This window comes from Quercus robur, chromosome 5 (genome assembly GCF_932294415.1).
Source record: "Quercus robur chromosome 5, dhQueRobu3.1, whole genome shotgun sequence".
Classification (NCBI taxonomy): domain Eukaryota; kingdom Viridiplantae; phylum Streptophyta; class Magnoliopsida; order Fagales; family Fagaceae; genus Quercus; species Quercus robur.
The window spans coordinates 73,101,090-73,115,638 of NC_065538.1; the positions used below are offsets into that span (position 1 = coordinate 73,101,090).

General features: G+C 39.9%; 1 protein-coding gene across 1 annotated transcript in view; it reads left to right on the forward strand.

The window, feature by feature from the left end:
- The window catches only part of LOC126727008 (uncharacterized), a 58,730-nt gene extending 45,156 nt beyond the window's left edge, over nt 1-13,574 (forward strand). The window contains exons 5-6 of the mRNA XM_050432456.1: nt 11,343-11,827; nt 12,702-13,574. Of these exons, the coding sequence (XP_050288413.1) occupies nt 11,343-11,827; nt 12,702-13,472 (1,256 nt within the window). The 3' untranslated portion in view covers nt 13,473-13,574. The remainder of the gene's footprint in view (nt 1-11,342; nt 11,828-12,701) is intronic.
- Nucleotides 13,575-14,549: the final 975 nt, after the last annotated feature.

Consider the following 14,549-nt stretch of genomic DNA (forward strand, 5'->3'; position numbering starts at 1 on the left):
ATTATTAGTTATTTTATTTCATTAAATTTTGTTAATATAAATATATAATAATTTTATTTTTATTATATTAATTTAATTTTGAATTTTAATATATATATATATATATATATGAAGATTGTAACTTTATTAAGATGAAGATAAAAATAATAAATTTTGAGTTAAAGCGGACTTAATGAATGAATGATTTTCCTCTATCTAAGTTACATAATTACCAATATTCTTGGCATGTGGAGCAAACAAATGAGTACGGCAATTGTCTTATCTTTTAATATGTGTAACTAGAACTTGGCGAAAGTCTTTAAACTTGTGTCGAATCCCATCAATTACATTGGGGATCATAGCTGGTGCTTCATTGGATCCATTAATTCAAGGCGCCGAAAATAATCTTTGAATCACACTTAAACATAACATCATGGATGCCCACATCCCATGCGAAAGTAATCCCCTCCTCCATTACCATTGCCTTGCTCTCCAAAGGTCCCAGTGGGTAGTGTAATTTCTTACTTAAAGGCGCTGTTACACGGCCTGCATAGTCCTGAATTACCACCCAACCCCAATTGACTGATCAACACTGATGGTGGCATTTTACGGATGAATATTAGACGATTAAAAATTTATCACTTCCTTTTAGTTTGGGCTTTTACAACTCATATTTATTACATCATTGGAAATAAATAGATTATAAAATTTATAATATTAATAGTTGAAATATATCACTGCATAATATTAGCTGAGTAAATTGATGGACCAAGTAATTACCCTTGTCCAAGGAGGCCAGCTTCGACGAAGATAGAGTGTCATGAAAACTGTCATTTAATGCCCCGACGGTTACACATCAGTAAGAAGACCGTTGGGGCTCCAATAAAGACCAAATTGAAGACCTGGGATGTTACCCAAGCTCTCCTTAAACCACCATTTAAGGAAAGCAATAGCTACTAAAGAAAGCCGGTATATATAGGCCTACAAAATCCAAGAGAAGGTATAGACATTTTACTCAACTTAGACCCCTATTACTAAGTTGTCTACATCTCTCAGGTCATATTCACTAACTTTATCATCGGAGATTCCATGGCCGGCACCACACCGGTGACCACACTGAGAGGATCCCATTCTTCGTTTTTAACTTTGCAAGAACTTGGATGAGCTCTTGTTGATCCATCTGGACAAACCTACTTACTAATGATTTTTGCATCATTTGTTTGGCATCGTCTATGGGAAATGACAATTCCATACTTCAATTTGAAAGTGTACTTCCATTCAATCCTAAGGTCCAAATGGAGTCCAGCACACCACAAGATTCTGCAGCACTAGCGCTACAGATCCAGACACTCACTGCTAGCGTGGAGGAGCTCACCAAGCAAAACTAGGAGATAAGATTGCAGTTACAACAGGAGGAGAATCGCTCACCCACGAGGACTAGGACTAACTAGAATGACAATGAAGATAGCCACAGAAGAGTCGACCACCAACAACCAAACACTTCTGATGAAGCAAATTCAGACCTCATCAGAGAAATGAGGAGAGAAATGGACGAGCTGAGGAATGCAATGAGGGAAAAGATGGATCGAAATCTGGATGGGATGGTCAGAAGGACAGACTCGCCCTTCACCACGAAAGTCTTGGAGTGCCATATGCCCCCGAAATTTCATCTCCCATAGCTTGAGTTGTTCGATGGTTTGAAAGATCCCCTGGACCATATTACTACCTTTAAGATGAATTTGAGTCTACACCAACCCCTAGACGAGATATTGTGCCGCTCCTTTCCTACCACCCTCAAGGGAGTAGTGCGAGTGTGGTTTAGTAAGCTAGCAACATCGTCAATTGACAACTTCGAACAACTGGGCAACTCTTTTGTGCGCCATTTCGTTGGTGGACAACGCTCGAAAAGGCCTGCAAACCATCTGCTTACCATTAGGCAAGGGAAAAATGAGACCTTAAGATCATATGTGAAGCGTTTAACTAGAGAAGTCCTAGAAGTTGATGAAGTAGACAACAAGGTACAATTAACCACCTTCAAAGCTGGGCTGAAATCCCGAGAGTTCATGGTCACTCTCGTGAAAAATCCCCCTAGACGATGGCAGAAATTTTGTTGAAAGCTCAAAAGTACATGAACGCCAAAGATGCCCAAGCCATAATAGGGGAGAAGGATAAGCCCAAAGAGAAAGAGGGAAAAAGAGAAAACTGGAGGGGATGTAAGAGATAAAGGAGAGATCGTTAGAGTTCGGACAAAAGCAAGTGGAGAGACGATAAAACATCTTAGACGGTAAAATTTACCCCTTTGGTTATGCTCATTGATAAAATTTTAATGCAGATTAAGGACGATTATCATCTCAAGTGGCCACAGCCGCTACACTCATCACCCAATGTGCGCGACAAGAGAAAATATTGCCACTTCCACAAAGACCACGGCCATTACACTGAAGATTGTAGAGACCTAAAGGAACAGATAGAGGAACTCATTTAGAAGGGGAAGCTACAAAAGTTTGTGAAAAATGGGGAATCTAGTAAACCTAGAAATGATAACAAGGAGAAGCACGAAACTATTCCCAGGGATGAGGACAATGCGTTCAATCATCCACAAAGTGTAATAGGAGAGATAAAGATGATTGCAGGGGGACCATCCATTGGTGGATCCTTAAATCTCTCAAGAAGTCACAGCAAAGGCAGGTAAATAGTGTCCACAGGACACCACCCCTAAAGTTGAGAAGAAGAACATAGAGTAACATCCTATTTTCAGAAGAAGATGCTAGAGGTGTAAAGCTACTGTATGACGACCTCTTAGTTATCATGCTTGTGATAGAAGGATTCAACACTAGGCAGATTCTCATATATAATGCAGCTCTGCAAACATTATCTACCTCTCCGCTTTCCAACAGTTGAAGGTAGATTCCAAAAAGTTACGGCCTTTTAAATCCCCCCTCGTCAATTTCAGCGGAGACTGAGTATACCCTAAAGGTATAGTAGCATTAACAATCACAGTGGGATCTCGCCCCTAAAAAGTAACCCATCAGCTTGACTTCCAGGTGGTAGATTGCCCATCCTTATACAATGTGATTATTGGAAGGCCCACACTCAAGCATTTGAAGGCAGCAACATCCACATGCTGCCTGAAGGTGAAATTCCCAATGGAGTATAGTGTGAGGTAAAAGGAGATCAAGTGTTGGCCAGGGAATGCTACCAAGTATTGTTAGTTACAAAGGAGAACCACACATGGATAATTGAGGAAAAGGAAGAGGAGAAAGTGGAAGCCTTAGAAACTATGGAATTGTAGACGAAGAACCAATAAAGGCAATGAAAATAGGGACAAACTTGAGCACTTAGATGAAGAGAGGGCTAGTCTACTTTCTTAAGAGGAATTTGGATATTTTTTCATAGAGTCATAAGGACATGTCGGGCATAGCAACCAAAGTCATCCAACACCATCTACATGTAGACCCTGAGAGGAAGCCCGTCTAGCAAAGACGTCGAGTCTTTGCCCCTAAATGAAATAAAGCCATCATGGACGAGGTAAAAAAATTGCTGGCAGCCAATTTTATCTGAGAAATCTACTACCCGGATTGGCTGGCCAACATCGTCCTAGTAAAAAAAAGCACATGGAAAATGGAGAATGTGTATGGACTTTACGGACCTGAATAAAGCCTGCCCAAAAGACAGCTTCCCCTTGCTAAGAATATATCAGCTTGTAGACTCCACGATAGGGCACAGGCTCCTTACATTCATGGACATATTCTCAAGGTACAACCAAATCAAGATGTTAGAAGAAGACTAAGAGAAGATTGCCTTCATCACTGATTAGGGCCTCTACTACTACAAGGTAATGCTCTTTGGACTGAAGAATGCAGAGGTGACTTACCAGAGGCTAGTCAACAAAATGTTCAATAAACAGATTGGGAGAAACATGGAGGTATATGTGGATAATATGCTTTTTAAGAGTAAAGAGGAAGACACACACCTGGATGACCTCAATGAGACCTTCACAACCCTCAGACAGTACTAGATGAGGCTGAATCCTAGCAAATGCACCTTTAGGGTTGCATCAGGAAAGTTCATGGGGTTCATGGTATCCCAATGAGGGATAGAAGCTAACCTAGAAAAAGTGCGGGCTATATTAGAGATGACATCGCCGAGAATAGTGAAGGAAGTCCAAAAGTTAACTGGGAGGATCGCAGCCCTCAACAGGTTCATCTCTAAAGTGACGGACAAATGCCTACCTTTCTTCAAAACCCTGAAGCAAGCTTATACCTGGACAAAGGAGTGCAAAAAAGCCTTCCAAGAATTGAAATGCTACCTAAGTAACCCCCCATTCCTCAACCCGTCAAAGAAAGGGGAGAACCTTTTTTTGTACTTAGCAGTGTTAGCCACTACTATGAGTGTAGCTTTGATTCGAAAAGAGAATAGAGTGCATCTCTCAGTTTACTATGTCAGCCAAGCTTTCCAAGGAGCTGAGGCAAAGTATCCACAGATTGAGAAGATTGCTTTTGCCCTAATCGTCGCCTCTCGTAAACCACATCCCTACTTATAGGAAAAACCTATTATGGTAACGATTGACCAGCCAATAAGAAATCAATGAACAAGCCCGAAGATGTAGGAAGAATGGTGCAATGGGCAGCTAAGCTCAGCTAGTTCGACATCGAATACCACCCCAGGATAGCGTTCAAGGCACAAGCGTTAGCAGACTTCGTTTCCGAGTTCACAATTCCAAATGAAAAAGAAATCTCAGACGAATTAGAGAGATGGACGAAACAGATGAGTCGTCTACCCAAAAAAGAGGGGGAGCAGGGGTCATCATCAACACTTCAGAAGGAGATGTCCTTAGGTATAAAGTGCAACTTCAATTCTCCACCACCAACAATGAAGAAGAATACAAGGCCATATTGGCGGGGCTCAGGATCAGGAGAGCTTTATGCGCAGGAAATTACTCCTTCAAAGCAATTCCAAATTGGTGATAGGGCAGATAAAGGGTGAATATGAAGTAAAGGAGGATAGGTTGCAAAAATACCTTAGGCTGACGAACCACCTAACCCAACAGTTTGATTGGGTAGACTTCACACAGGTCCATAGGAACCAAAACTTAGAAGTAGATGAAGTAGCAAGGCAAGCATTGTCTGAAGAAGGAATAATGTCACCAGATTTGAAAATAGAAGTGCAAAAGCATCCTAGCATTGAAGAATTCCATGCTCTTGCGATTTAAAACCAAAACAGTTGGACAACTCCGATTCTTTCTTTCCTCTAAGACAGATGACTTCCAACAGATGTCAATGAAGCTAGGAAGGTCAAAAAGTGAGCAGTTAGGTTCATGATCCTAAATGACGCCTTGTATAAAAGAGGGTTCTCCATGCCCTACCTAAAGTGTGTTGAAGAAGATGAAGCTAAGTATATTCTAGAGGAGATCCACAAAGGTCTATGTGGAGACCACACGAGCCTGAGATCTCTGGTAAGCAAGATCATCAAAACAGGTTACGTATGGCTTACCATGTAGAGAGATGCAAGAGAGTTCATTGAATGGTGTGAGAAATGCTAGAGGTTCGAGAATGTCTAATGTTTCCCAGGAGAGAAGATGACAGCCATAACTTCCTTATGGCCATTCGCTCAATGGGGGATAGACATCGTGGGCCCTTTACCTCAAGGTAAAAGATAGTTAAAGTTCTTATTAGTTGCAATTAACTATTTTAAAAATGGGTTGAAGTGGAAGCATTACCAACTATCACGGAGGCAAAGATCCAAAACTTTGTATGGAGAAACATAGTTTGTAGGTTTGGAATACCAAGGAAGATAATATCAGACAACGGACGCTAGTTCAACAGTCAAGACTTCAGAAACTTCTGCTTAGGACTAGGAATCAAGAACTAGTTTTCTTCTCCAGGACATCCATAAGCCAACAAATAGATGGAAGTGATGAATTGAACGTTATTAAAGATCATCAAAGTTCAACTAGAAGAGGCAAAAGGCGCATGGCTGGAGGAATTGCCAAATGTCTTATGGGCATACAGAACCATCGCGAGGACCCTAACAGGAGGGATGCCATTCAGACTCACCTATGACACCAAAGTAGTAATACTTGTCGAAGTAGGAGTCACCAACATAAAAAGATAATTTTTCCATGAAGATAGCAATGATGATCAATTAAAGGTTAACCTGGACTGCTTGGATGAAGTAAGAGAAGAAGAATCTCAGAAGATGTCAAAATATCAACAGAAGATGACTGAGTACTACAATAAGAGAGTGAAGCTTAGAAGACTTGACATAGGAGACCTTGTCCTATGCAAAGTCACACTAGCAACAAAGGAATCAACATAGGGAAAGCTTAGGCCAACCTGGGAAGGACCCTATAAAGTCATCCACTATTTAAGACAAGGAAGCTACCATTTGGAGTCAATGGATAGGAAAAAATTACCGTGACCATGGAACATCAAGCATTTGAAAAAGTATTGTCAGTAGAGATAAGGTACTATTGTAATCACGAGTGATAAGATTCCCTAAATGAATGTATATCACTGACGAAGCCAAGTGATAAAATTCCTTAAATGGATGTAAATAACCTTAAATGGCTAAGTGATAAAATTCCCTAGACGGATGTACATCACTAACGAAGCCAAGTAATAAGATTCCTTAAATGGATGTAAATCACCCAAAAAATGGTAAAGTGATAAAATTCCCTAGATGAATGTACATCATTGACGAAGCAAAGTTATAAGATTCCTTAAATGGATGTAAATCATCCTAAAAATGGCTAAGTGGTAAAATTCCCTAGATGGATGTACATCATTGACGAAGCAAAGTGATAAGATTCTTTAAATGGATGTAAATCATCTTAAAAATGGCTAAGTGATAAAATTCCCTAGACAGATGTACATCACTGACGAAGCCAAGTGATAAGATTCCTTAAATAGATGTAATTCACTCCAAAAATGGCTAAGTGATAAAATTCCCTAAACAGAAGAAAATCACTCAGCCAAGTGATAGAATTCCTAATAAGGATACACATCACATGAAAATGACTAAGTCATAAAACCTTGACGAAGTCAAGTTTCTTCGCAAACATAGATCACCAAGAATAGAGAGGTGACGACCATCGAAGGTAAAGCAAACAAAAATCATGCAAAGATGAATAAAAAGAAAGCAGAACAACCATTGAAGGTAAGGTAAACGAACAATGGCATAAACATATAATCATCGAGAAGATTGTTTCAAAGTTAATATTTAAAGCCCAAAAACACATTGGGAACCTTCAAGAAAAAAAAATGATGAACAGGGGAATGCTTAAATAGTAACCTCGTCACCACCACCCGCATCGACAAGGGCATCCTCAGGTTCATGATCATTGCCCTCTGGAGCATTCTTTTCGAGAGCAGCAGCAGCAGCTTGGGCGGCCTTATTAACCTCCATCTCCTTATCCATTTCCTCGAAGTCCAAATCCTCCAAGTTAACTCCAGAGGAATGCTTTACCATGTACCGTCTGAGGAGCTCAAAGCCCTTGTGATACCATCTAAAGAGTACGGTGTTATATTCTTCAGTCTGCTGGAAAGCCTGGATGGCCTTAGCAGCTACGGACTTGAACTTTTAGTTCACAGCTTAGAGCTATTCGTCCTTTTACAGTGTTAGTTGCTTCTTAACCCTAAGCTCATCAGCCAATGTCGTGGCCTTCTCCCTAGCTTTGTTGGCATCGTCTGTGGCAGTAATGAGGTCCTTCCTCAACTTCACAACCTCGACCTCCAAAGCCTTCACTTTGGACCCCACCACCACGGCCTTCTCCTCTTGGCCAAGGTACTTAGTAGATATGTGGATCGCCTCTCCTAGGACCTAAAAGTCATAAGGAAGGAAGGGTTATAATATTACGAGAACCATTCCAAACCATAAGTGAAACAAAAGGAAACTCACCTGGACGAGCTTATGGATGTGGTGATTTACAGGCTTATGGGAAGTGACGCCAGAAAGCATCTTAAGATCATTGGTAGTAAGAGCGGAGTGAACTCCTGGCCATGTTCCTCTGCCTTTTTAGACAAGGAGTGAACTCTTCCAAGGAGGTCATGGGAGTGGTCTTCCATGTGGCTTCAGGGATGGAGATAGTCAGGGTGACTGAGACCCCATTCTCGATGGCTTGAACCACTTTCTTCCCTAGGCTTGAAAGGGGCTCATTCTTCTTGGCCTTCATTTTGGCATACATCTCCTGATTGAACTCGGTTGTCATTTCTATGTAAAAGAGAAAGTGAAAAAAAAAAAAAAAAACAAAACAAAATTCACTTTTTTCTTCGATCTCGATAGCGCACAAGAGAAAGGGGGAAGGCTTTAGACCCAGGAAGTGATGAGCCAAAGTTTGGGGATCGACGAGGTCATTGAAGTCATCAATCGTCTTCGCGTACTTAGTGGCCGCCTGGATGCGCTCCTTATATCTGCTTTTGAGCCTGGGGCACTCCTTAACTACGAATGCACAACAAACAAAGGTTAGTGACGAATCAGGTTTGAGAAGAGAATTGTCAAAAAGCAAGTGAGGGACGACGCACCTAAGTTCAGGGACCTCCACCGACAAAGCAATCTAGGAACCTCACCTTAGAAGACGTCAGAAAGTGTCTCCCATCCATCTCTAGACACGAAGAAGTATCTGGACTTCCAATACTAGAAGGACAAAGGAAGATCTATAATAATCCTCACCTTCCTAACCCAGGGCACCAGCTCATAGTATCTATACTCTTTGGACTCCTTCAGACGATACAGGTGAACGAACTCATCCAACTTGATCATGTCACCTTCAGTGATGACCATCCAAATCTCCATACAGCTAATCACTATCCTTCATGAGTTTGGCATAAGTTGCCCTGGAGTGATGTTGAAATGGTTCAAGAGTTCCATGATGAATGGATGGACAGAAAACCTAAGATCACACTGGAAAGCAGCCTTGTAGAAACACACTTCTCCAGGTGAGAAATGACAGGCTTTTTCCCCTTCTCAAGGAAGACGAATCCTAACTTCCTCGGGGAACTAGAATTTGTCCCTAAACCTAAAAAGGGTGTTAGTTTCTAGGACGCACTCTTCCCTAAGGGCATCAAAGGGCTTGATCTCCCTCAGTCTAGATGACAAAAGGCCTGATGCAGCAGTATCTCCTCCTGCCCCAATAAGGTCATCACTAGATGACAACCCTGTCTCAAGCTCACTAGACCTCACCTCAAACGCTACCTCCCTCTCACCCACCATCTCTTTAAACCAATTCAAGGATCGGTGTAGCAAATGATGCAAATTAGCCAACACAAAACCTAAACTGCTATCCCTAAATACGAAATCCTTAATTGGGGGGCATCGGGTGCTAAAAGAACCAAAGGATGCCCCTAAACGGGCAAAGAGAAATGACATGGAAGGATAGAGTTGCCTAACCTAAGAGCTCTCAACCATGGAACTAAAAAAAGAAAAAAGTGGGGGAAATTTCTATCCTTAAATGGAAAAGGAAAGGCAGGTAATTTTTGCTATAAAAAAGGAGAAGAAAAAGAAACCGTACCTTAGAAAACAAGACTTAGAGAGGAAAGAGTTGGTGGAATGCAAAAAAGCTCGAAGAACAAAAACGTAGAGCAACAATGGTGCAAGAGAGAGAAAAAGTGAAGAAGAAAAGGAAAAATGAAATGGCCTAAAAAGCTAGACTTGGAAAACTGAAAAACAGTGGGAAACTCAAAAGTCTCTCGAACAAAGCACTGGTATCCACCATTGAGAGTGCGCCACATGGCCACGACACATACGACGTTGCCACTCCAACTTAAATGCGGACACAACCAGAATGTCAAGAGTCATATCCAAGCAAAACGGCCTTCCATATTCTTGAGATTGTCATCACATGTAAGAATGATCTTAGAATAGGGGGGTAACTGATGGACAGAGTAGTTACCCTTGTCCAAGAAGGCCAGCTTGGAAAAAGATAGAGCGTCATGAAAGCTGCCATTTAATGCCCCAACAGTTACACATCAGTAAGAAGACCATTGGGGCCACAATAAAGGCCAAATTGAAGACCTAGGATGTTACCCAAGCTCTCCTTAAACCACCATTTAAGGAGAGCAACAGCTACTAAAGAAAGCCTGTATATATAGGCCTACAAAATCCAAGAAAAGGTATAGACATTCTACTTAGCTTAGACCCTACTACTAAGTTCTCTACATCTCTCAAGCCATATTCATTGACTTTATCATCGGAGATTCTGTGGCCAGTGCCACATCGGTGACCACCCTGAGAGGATCCCATTCTCCTTTTTTAACTTTGCGAGAACTTGGACGAGCTCGTGTTGATCCATCTAGATGAACCTACTTGCTGCCGATTTCTGCATCATCATAAATGATATTATTATTTATTAAAGAGTTCTCCTGAATAAATCACTGCATTATGTAATGGTTGTGTTAGGTTCTAAGAATTAGGATTAAATGTTTAGAGTCCAAATTTGTTTATGTTGGCAAACTGAGAGCAAAAACATGTTCTGAATAAGTGTTAGAAATTTCTCAAGGTAATTCAAGTCAAGCCTCAAGAGCATGCAAGCTACAGGAAAAAGAATTGAAATTCAATGAAACTCGATTGATCGAAGCATAGGCTTGACCAATCGAAAATCGCAGCAAAGCAATTTTTGCAAAATTTTAACTTGGGCCCAAGCTTGCGAAATCATTTAAGGTTTCAGTCCAACATTCCTAAGTATAAAAGGAAAACCCTAACAAGGTTTTGAAAACTCTTGGAAGACTTGCAAGTTACTCCTATGAGATCTGAGAAGTTTTGTACCTTCTAACTCCACAAGTATCTACCGGAATAAGATTTATAATCAAGTGTGGGTGGAATCTATTTGCTACTGCAAGATCAACAAGTGGTGATTTGAAATCTTTGAGTGAGATCTCAAAGTCATAAGTGTGGGAGCTTATGTGCTATAAATCCAAGAGAGAAGAGTCTGTGGATTTGGAACTTGCACATGGTCGTGTCAATAAGTTACTACTAGAGGTAGCAATAGATTTAGAGTTAAATCTTATTGCAAAAACTTCAATTCTCTATTAGTGGATTTGTTTATCTTGAAGATAGTTTGGTTAAATTTTCCCCAGGTTTTTACCGTAAAATAGTTTGTTTCATTAGTTTTCCTAGGTAATCATATCTATGTGTTATTTACTTTTTTGTTGTTGTACATGATATGATCTTTCACTGTTTAACTTAGATCTCATAATTAACCTAAGTAATTACTTTGCTAATATATTCGGTTAAACAATCTGTTTTAAGGGATCTAAACAATCAAACAGGTTGAAATATATATATTAACAGAATAAGCAGGGATTTTTTTTTTTTTTTTTTTTCGTTTATTTTCTAGCAATTAATTTTGTTTATATAATGCATATTAGTTCCGGAGAGCCAAGAATTCGTGTCGAAGCTAGCCAAACTCTCAGTAAAAGATGGTAGTTCTAATGTGAACCTAAGTAAGTCAAAGCTGCCCAAATACGGTAGTTGCTCTGGTGTTTTATCTACTGATGAGACGGGAGGTAGTTCTCGGCAACCATTGAAACAAGGAGGAGTTACACCGTTGTTTCTAGCTACTAAGTCAGGCTGCGTAGAGATCGTTAAAGAAATACTCAAAATATACCCTCAGGCAGTAGAGCACATAGATGATGAAGGGCAGTGCATATTGCATGTAGCTATCAAGTACCGCCAGTTGGAGGTGTTCGAGCATGTGTCTAAAATGGAAGTACCGATGAGGTGGTTAGTACGAAGGCTTGACAACAATGGGAACACTATTTTACATATGGTTGGAATGCCAATACATGATTATGTACCTGAAAAGATGTTGGGCCCTGCACTTCAATTGCAAGAGGAGCTGCTCTGGTTTGAGGTACTCTTCTCTCTAACTCCACTCGTATCTGCCCTGCAATCCTTGCTTTGATTTTTTTTTTTTTTTTTTTTTTCTCCTTCTATTTTTTGGAAATGAATAGTGCCAGTTGCAACCTGCAATGGCTCATGGGGGAGGGTGAATAGGAGATTAGAACTAGTGATCCTTCGTTCGGGCATGTAGGGGTGAAGTCATTTGCAAAGTTCTTGAAAAATATTTATCCCCTTAACGACTATACTAGTACATACAATGATTAATGACACTTGTAATTAAGTATTTTTACTTTTAGTTTTTTTACATAGGGCTTTTAAGGGGACTTGCAAGTTATACTTGGGAAAATTAGTACTTGGCCCGATCACAATTATTTTTATATTGCATTATTATTTTTAAATAATATAAACATATTTATTTAATTTCTTTTTTTAGTTTCCCACACTATTTTCTCAAATCTTTCAACTAGACATTAATCACGATTTGTGAGGGATGGGCTAATAGCGGGATAAATCACTGACCTAGTGAGTTTTTTCAAAGTGTCAGTACCTGGACTTGAATTGAGGAGCACCCAGTCAAACTCAAGATAGTCATTTTAAGATTGAGTGTGCAACCATTTGGTCAACCCCATTGGGTTATTTATTTAAATTTTAAACTATGATTGATAGACTCTTTATATATGAAAACAAAGATTAGGTTAAAAGTATATTTTTCAATTTTTTTAATTAATAAGAATCTTGTTAAATTTCAAATTTATCTTTTAAAAAATTGTCAACTTAATTGAATCAGCCTTGGAGATATAAATAAGATACCTTTTTAAAGTGAATTTTTTAGCTGGTTCGTCAAATGCATGTGCTTGTCGTGAAATGTATGTTTCTGTGTGCAGCGTGTAAAGTCAGTTACAAAAGAGGCTTTCGTTTGTCATCAGAACAATATGAAAGAGACAGCTGAAGCATTATTTGCTACTACGAAATCCAAGCTCCGGAATTCAGCCAGAGATTGGCTAATTCGCACATCAGAAGGATGCTCCATTGTGGCAGTTCTCATCGCGACAGTTGCCTTTACAGCAGCCTACACAATACCAGGAGGTCCTGATCAAAAAACTGGTTTTCCAGTCCTTCTCTATCACCCTTTCTTTTTGGTCTCCACAGCAAGTGATGTACTCTCACTTGCATGTGCTTTGACATCAGTGGTTATGTTTCTTTCAATCCTCACAGCACCATTTCGATTGGAAGACTTCAAGCATTCGCTTCCTAACAAGCTCATGCTAGGCTTCACATTTCTGTTTTTCTCCGTTGTAATGATGATGATATCATTTTCTGCAACAATCATCCTCATGGTACATGGTAGTGAAAGGTGGACAAAAATTCTCTTCTATTCCCTTTCTTTCCTTCCAGTTGGCATCTTTGCACTAGCATATTTCCCTCTTTATCTTTCTGCGACGAAAACTCACAAGCACTTGCTCAAGAAGATAAAAGAGGCATTTCCTTGCCGTTGTTGGTTTCCTACTGTGTCTAGAGACACCTATTTCTTCCACAGCAATCGAGCCGAAATTCTCCTTCAAGGTGGGAGCAATAATAATTCCAGTCGAGACAACCCAGAGGGAGAACACTTTGGTTTCCAGGATACATCACAGACCAAGCTATTTTCCGTTTAAGAAAGCCAAATTGTTGCACTTATGAAAAGCATTCTGTCATCATGATATGTGTAGGAATTCTTCATGGGAACTAGAGAGACAAACGGTGTTGATATGTATATAACTCTTGAATTTGTGGTTACTATGGGAATTTGTTTGGTGTGATATATATATATATATATATATATTACTATGGAATTGTTCTAGCCCAAAAAAAAAAAAAAAAAAACAAAAACAAAACAAAACTATATAATCCACTTTGCTTGTAAATACTATCTGGACTCGCTCTTCGGTCTTAACTGACCAATGCTTCACCTAAGTGAAGATGCCAAAAATCATCAGTAAATTACACAGTCCTCATGTGCTCTAGATAGAATTTGCAAACAGAAACAGATGAAACCTCACGAAGAATACCAATGTCGTACCGGCCAAATACCCTCCGAAGGTTAAGTTAGAGAGAGAGAATTTTTACAACACTAGAGTGCTAGAGTTGGGAAAAATTACACGTACCTTGATTTGTGAGAGTTTTTGAAATTTTTATAATAGTGTAGAGCTAATCTTAATTTCTGGGTGGAGGGGGTATTTTCTTTTAGAGAAGATTCTCATTAATACTCGCAATTTACGGGATCCTTTTCTTATAGGGATTCCTCCGATTGTAGTTGGGCATAGAGTGCAAGACATTTCCATACTAGGATTCTTGGAGACCACTCACACCACGAATGTGACATGTGGCTTTAGCAGATCGTCTCGCTTAGGTCCTTCTGCCTCGAGGAATCTAACCGTTGTATCTCCTCTCCGTCCATGTTGTTAGTCTGTCTTCTTTAAGGAGTATAATCGTCGTATCTCCTATTTGTTCAGATCATGAGCCCATCTGTTTTGGCAACTCCGTCACTAATGTTTGCTTCCGTTATTTATGTCCTTCTACTTGGGGATTTTATCCCTATCACTAAGGTTGCTAAAGATAATAAAGAGGCTGTCAACTGATTGGAGCAATGCCTATTTTTCTCATTGGTACTCCTCTTGCTCAAAAGCACCACCTTCAACATGAGGATGGTCCACTAGTAGATGCCACCAACTATCGCAACATTGTGGGTGCCC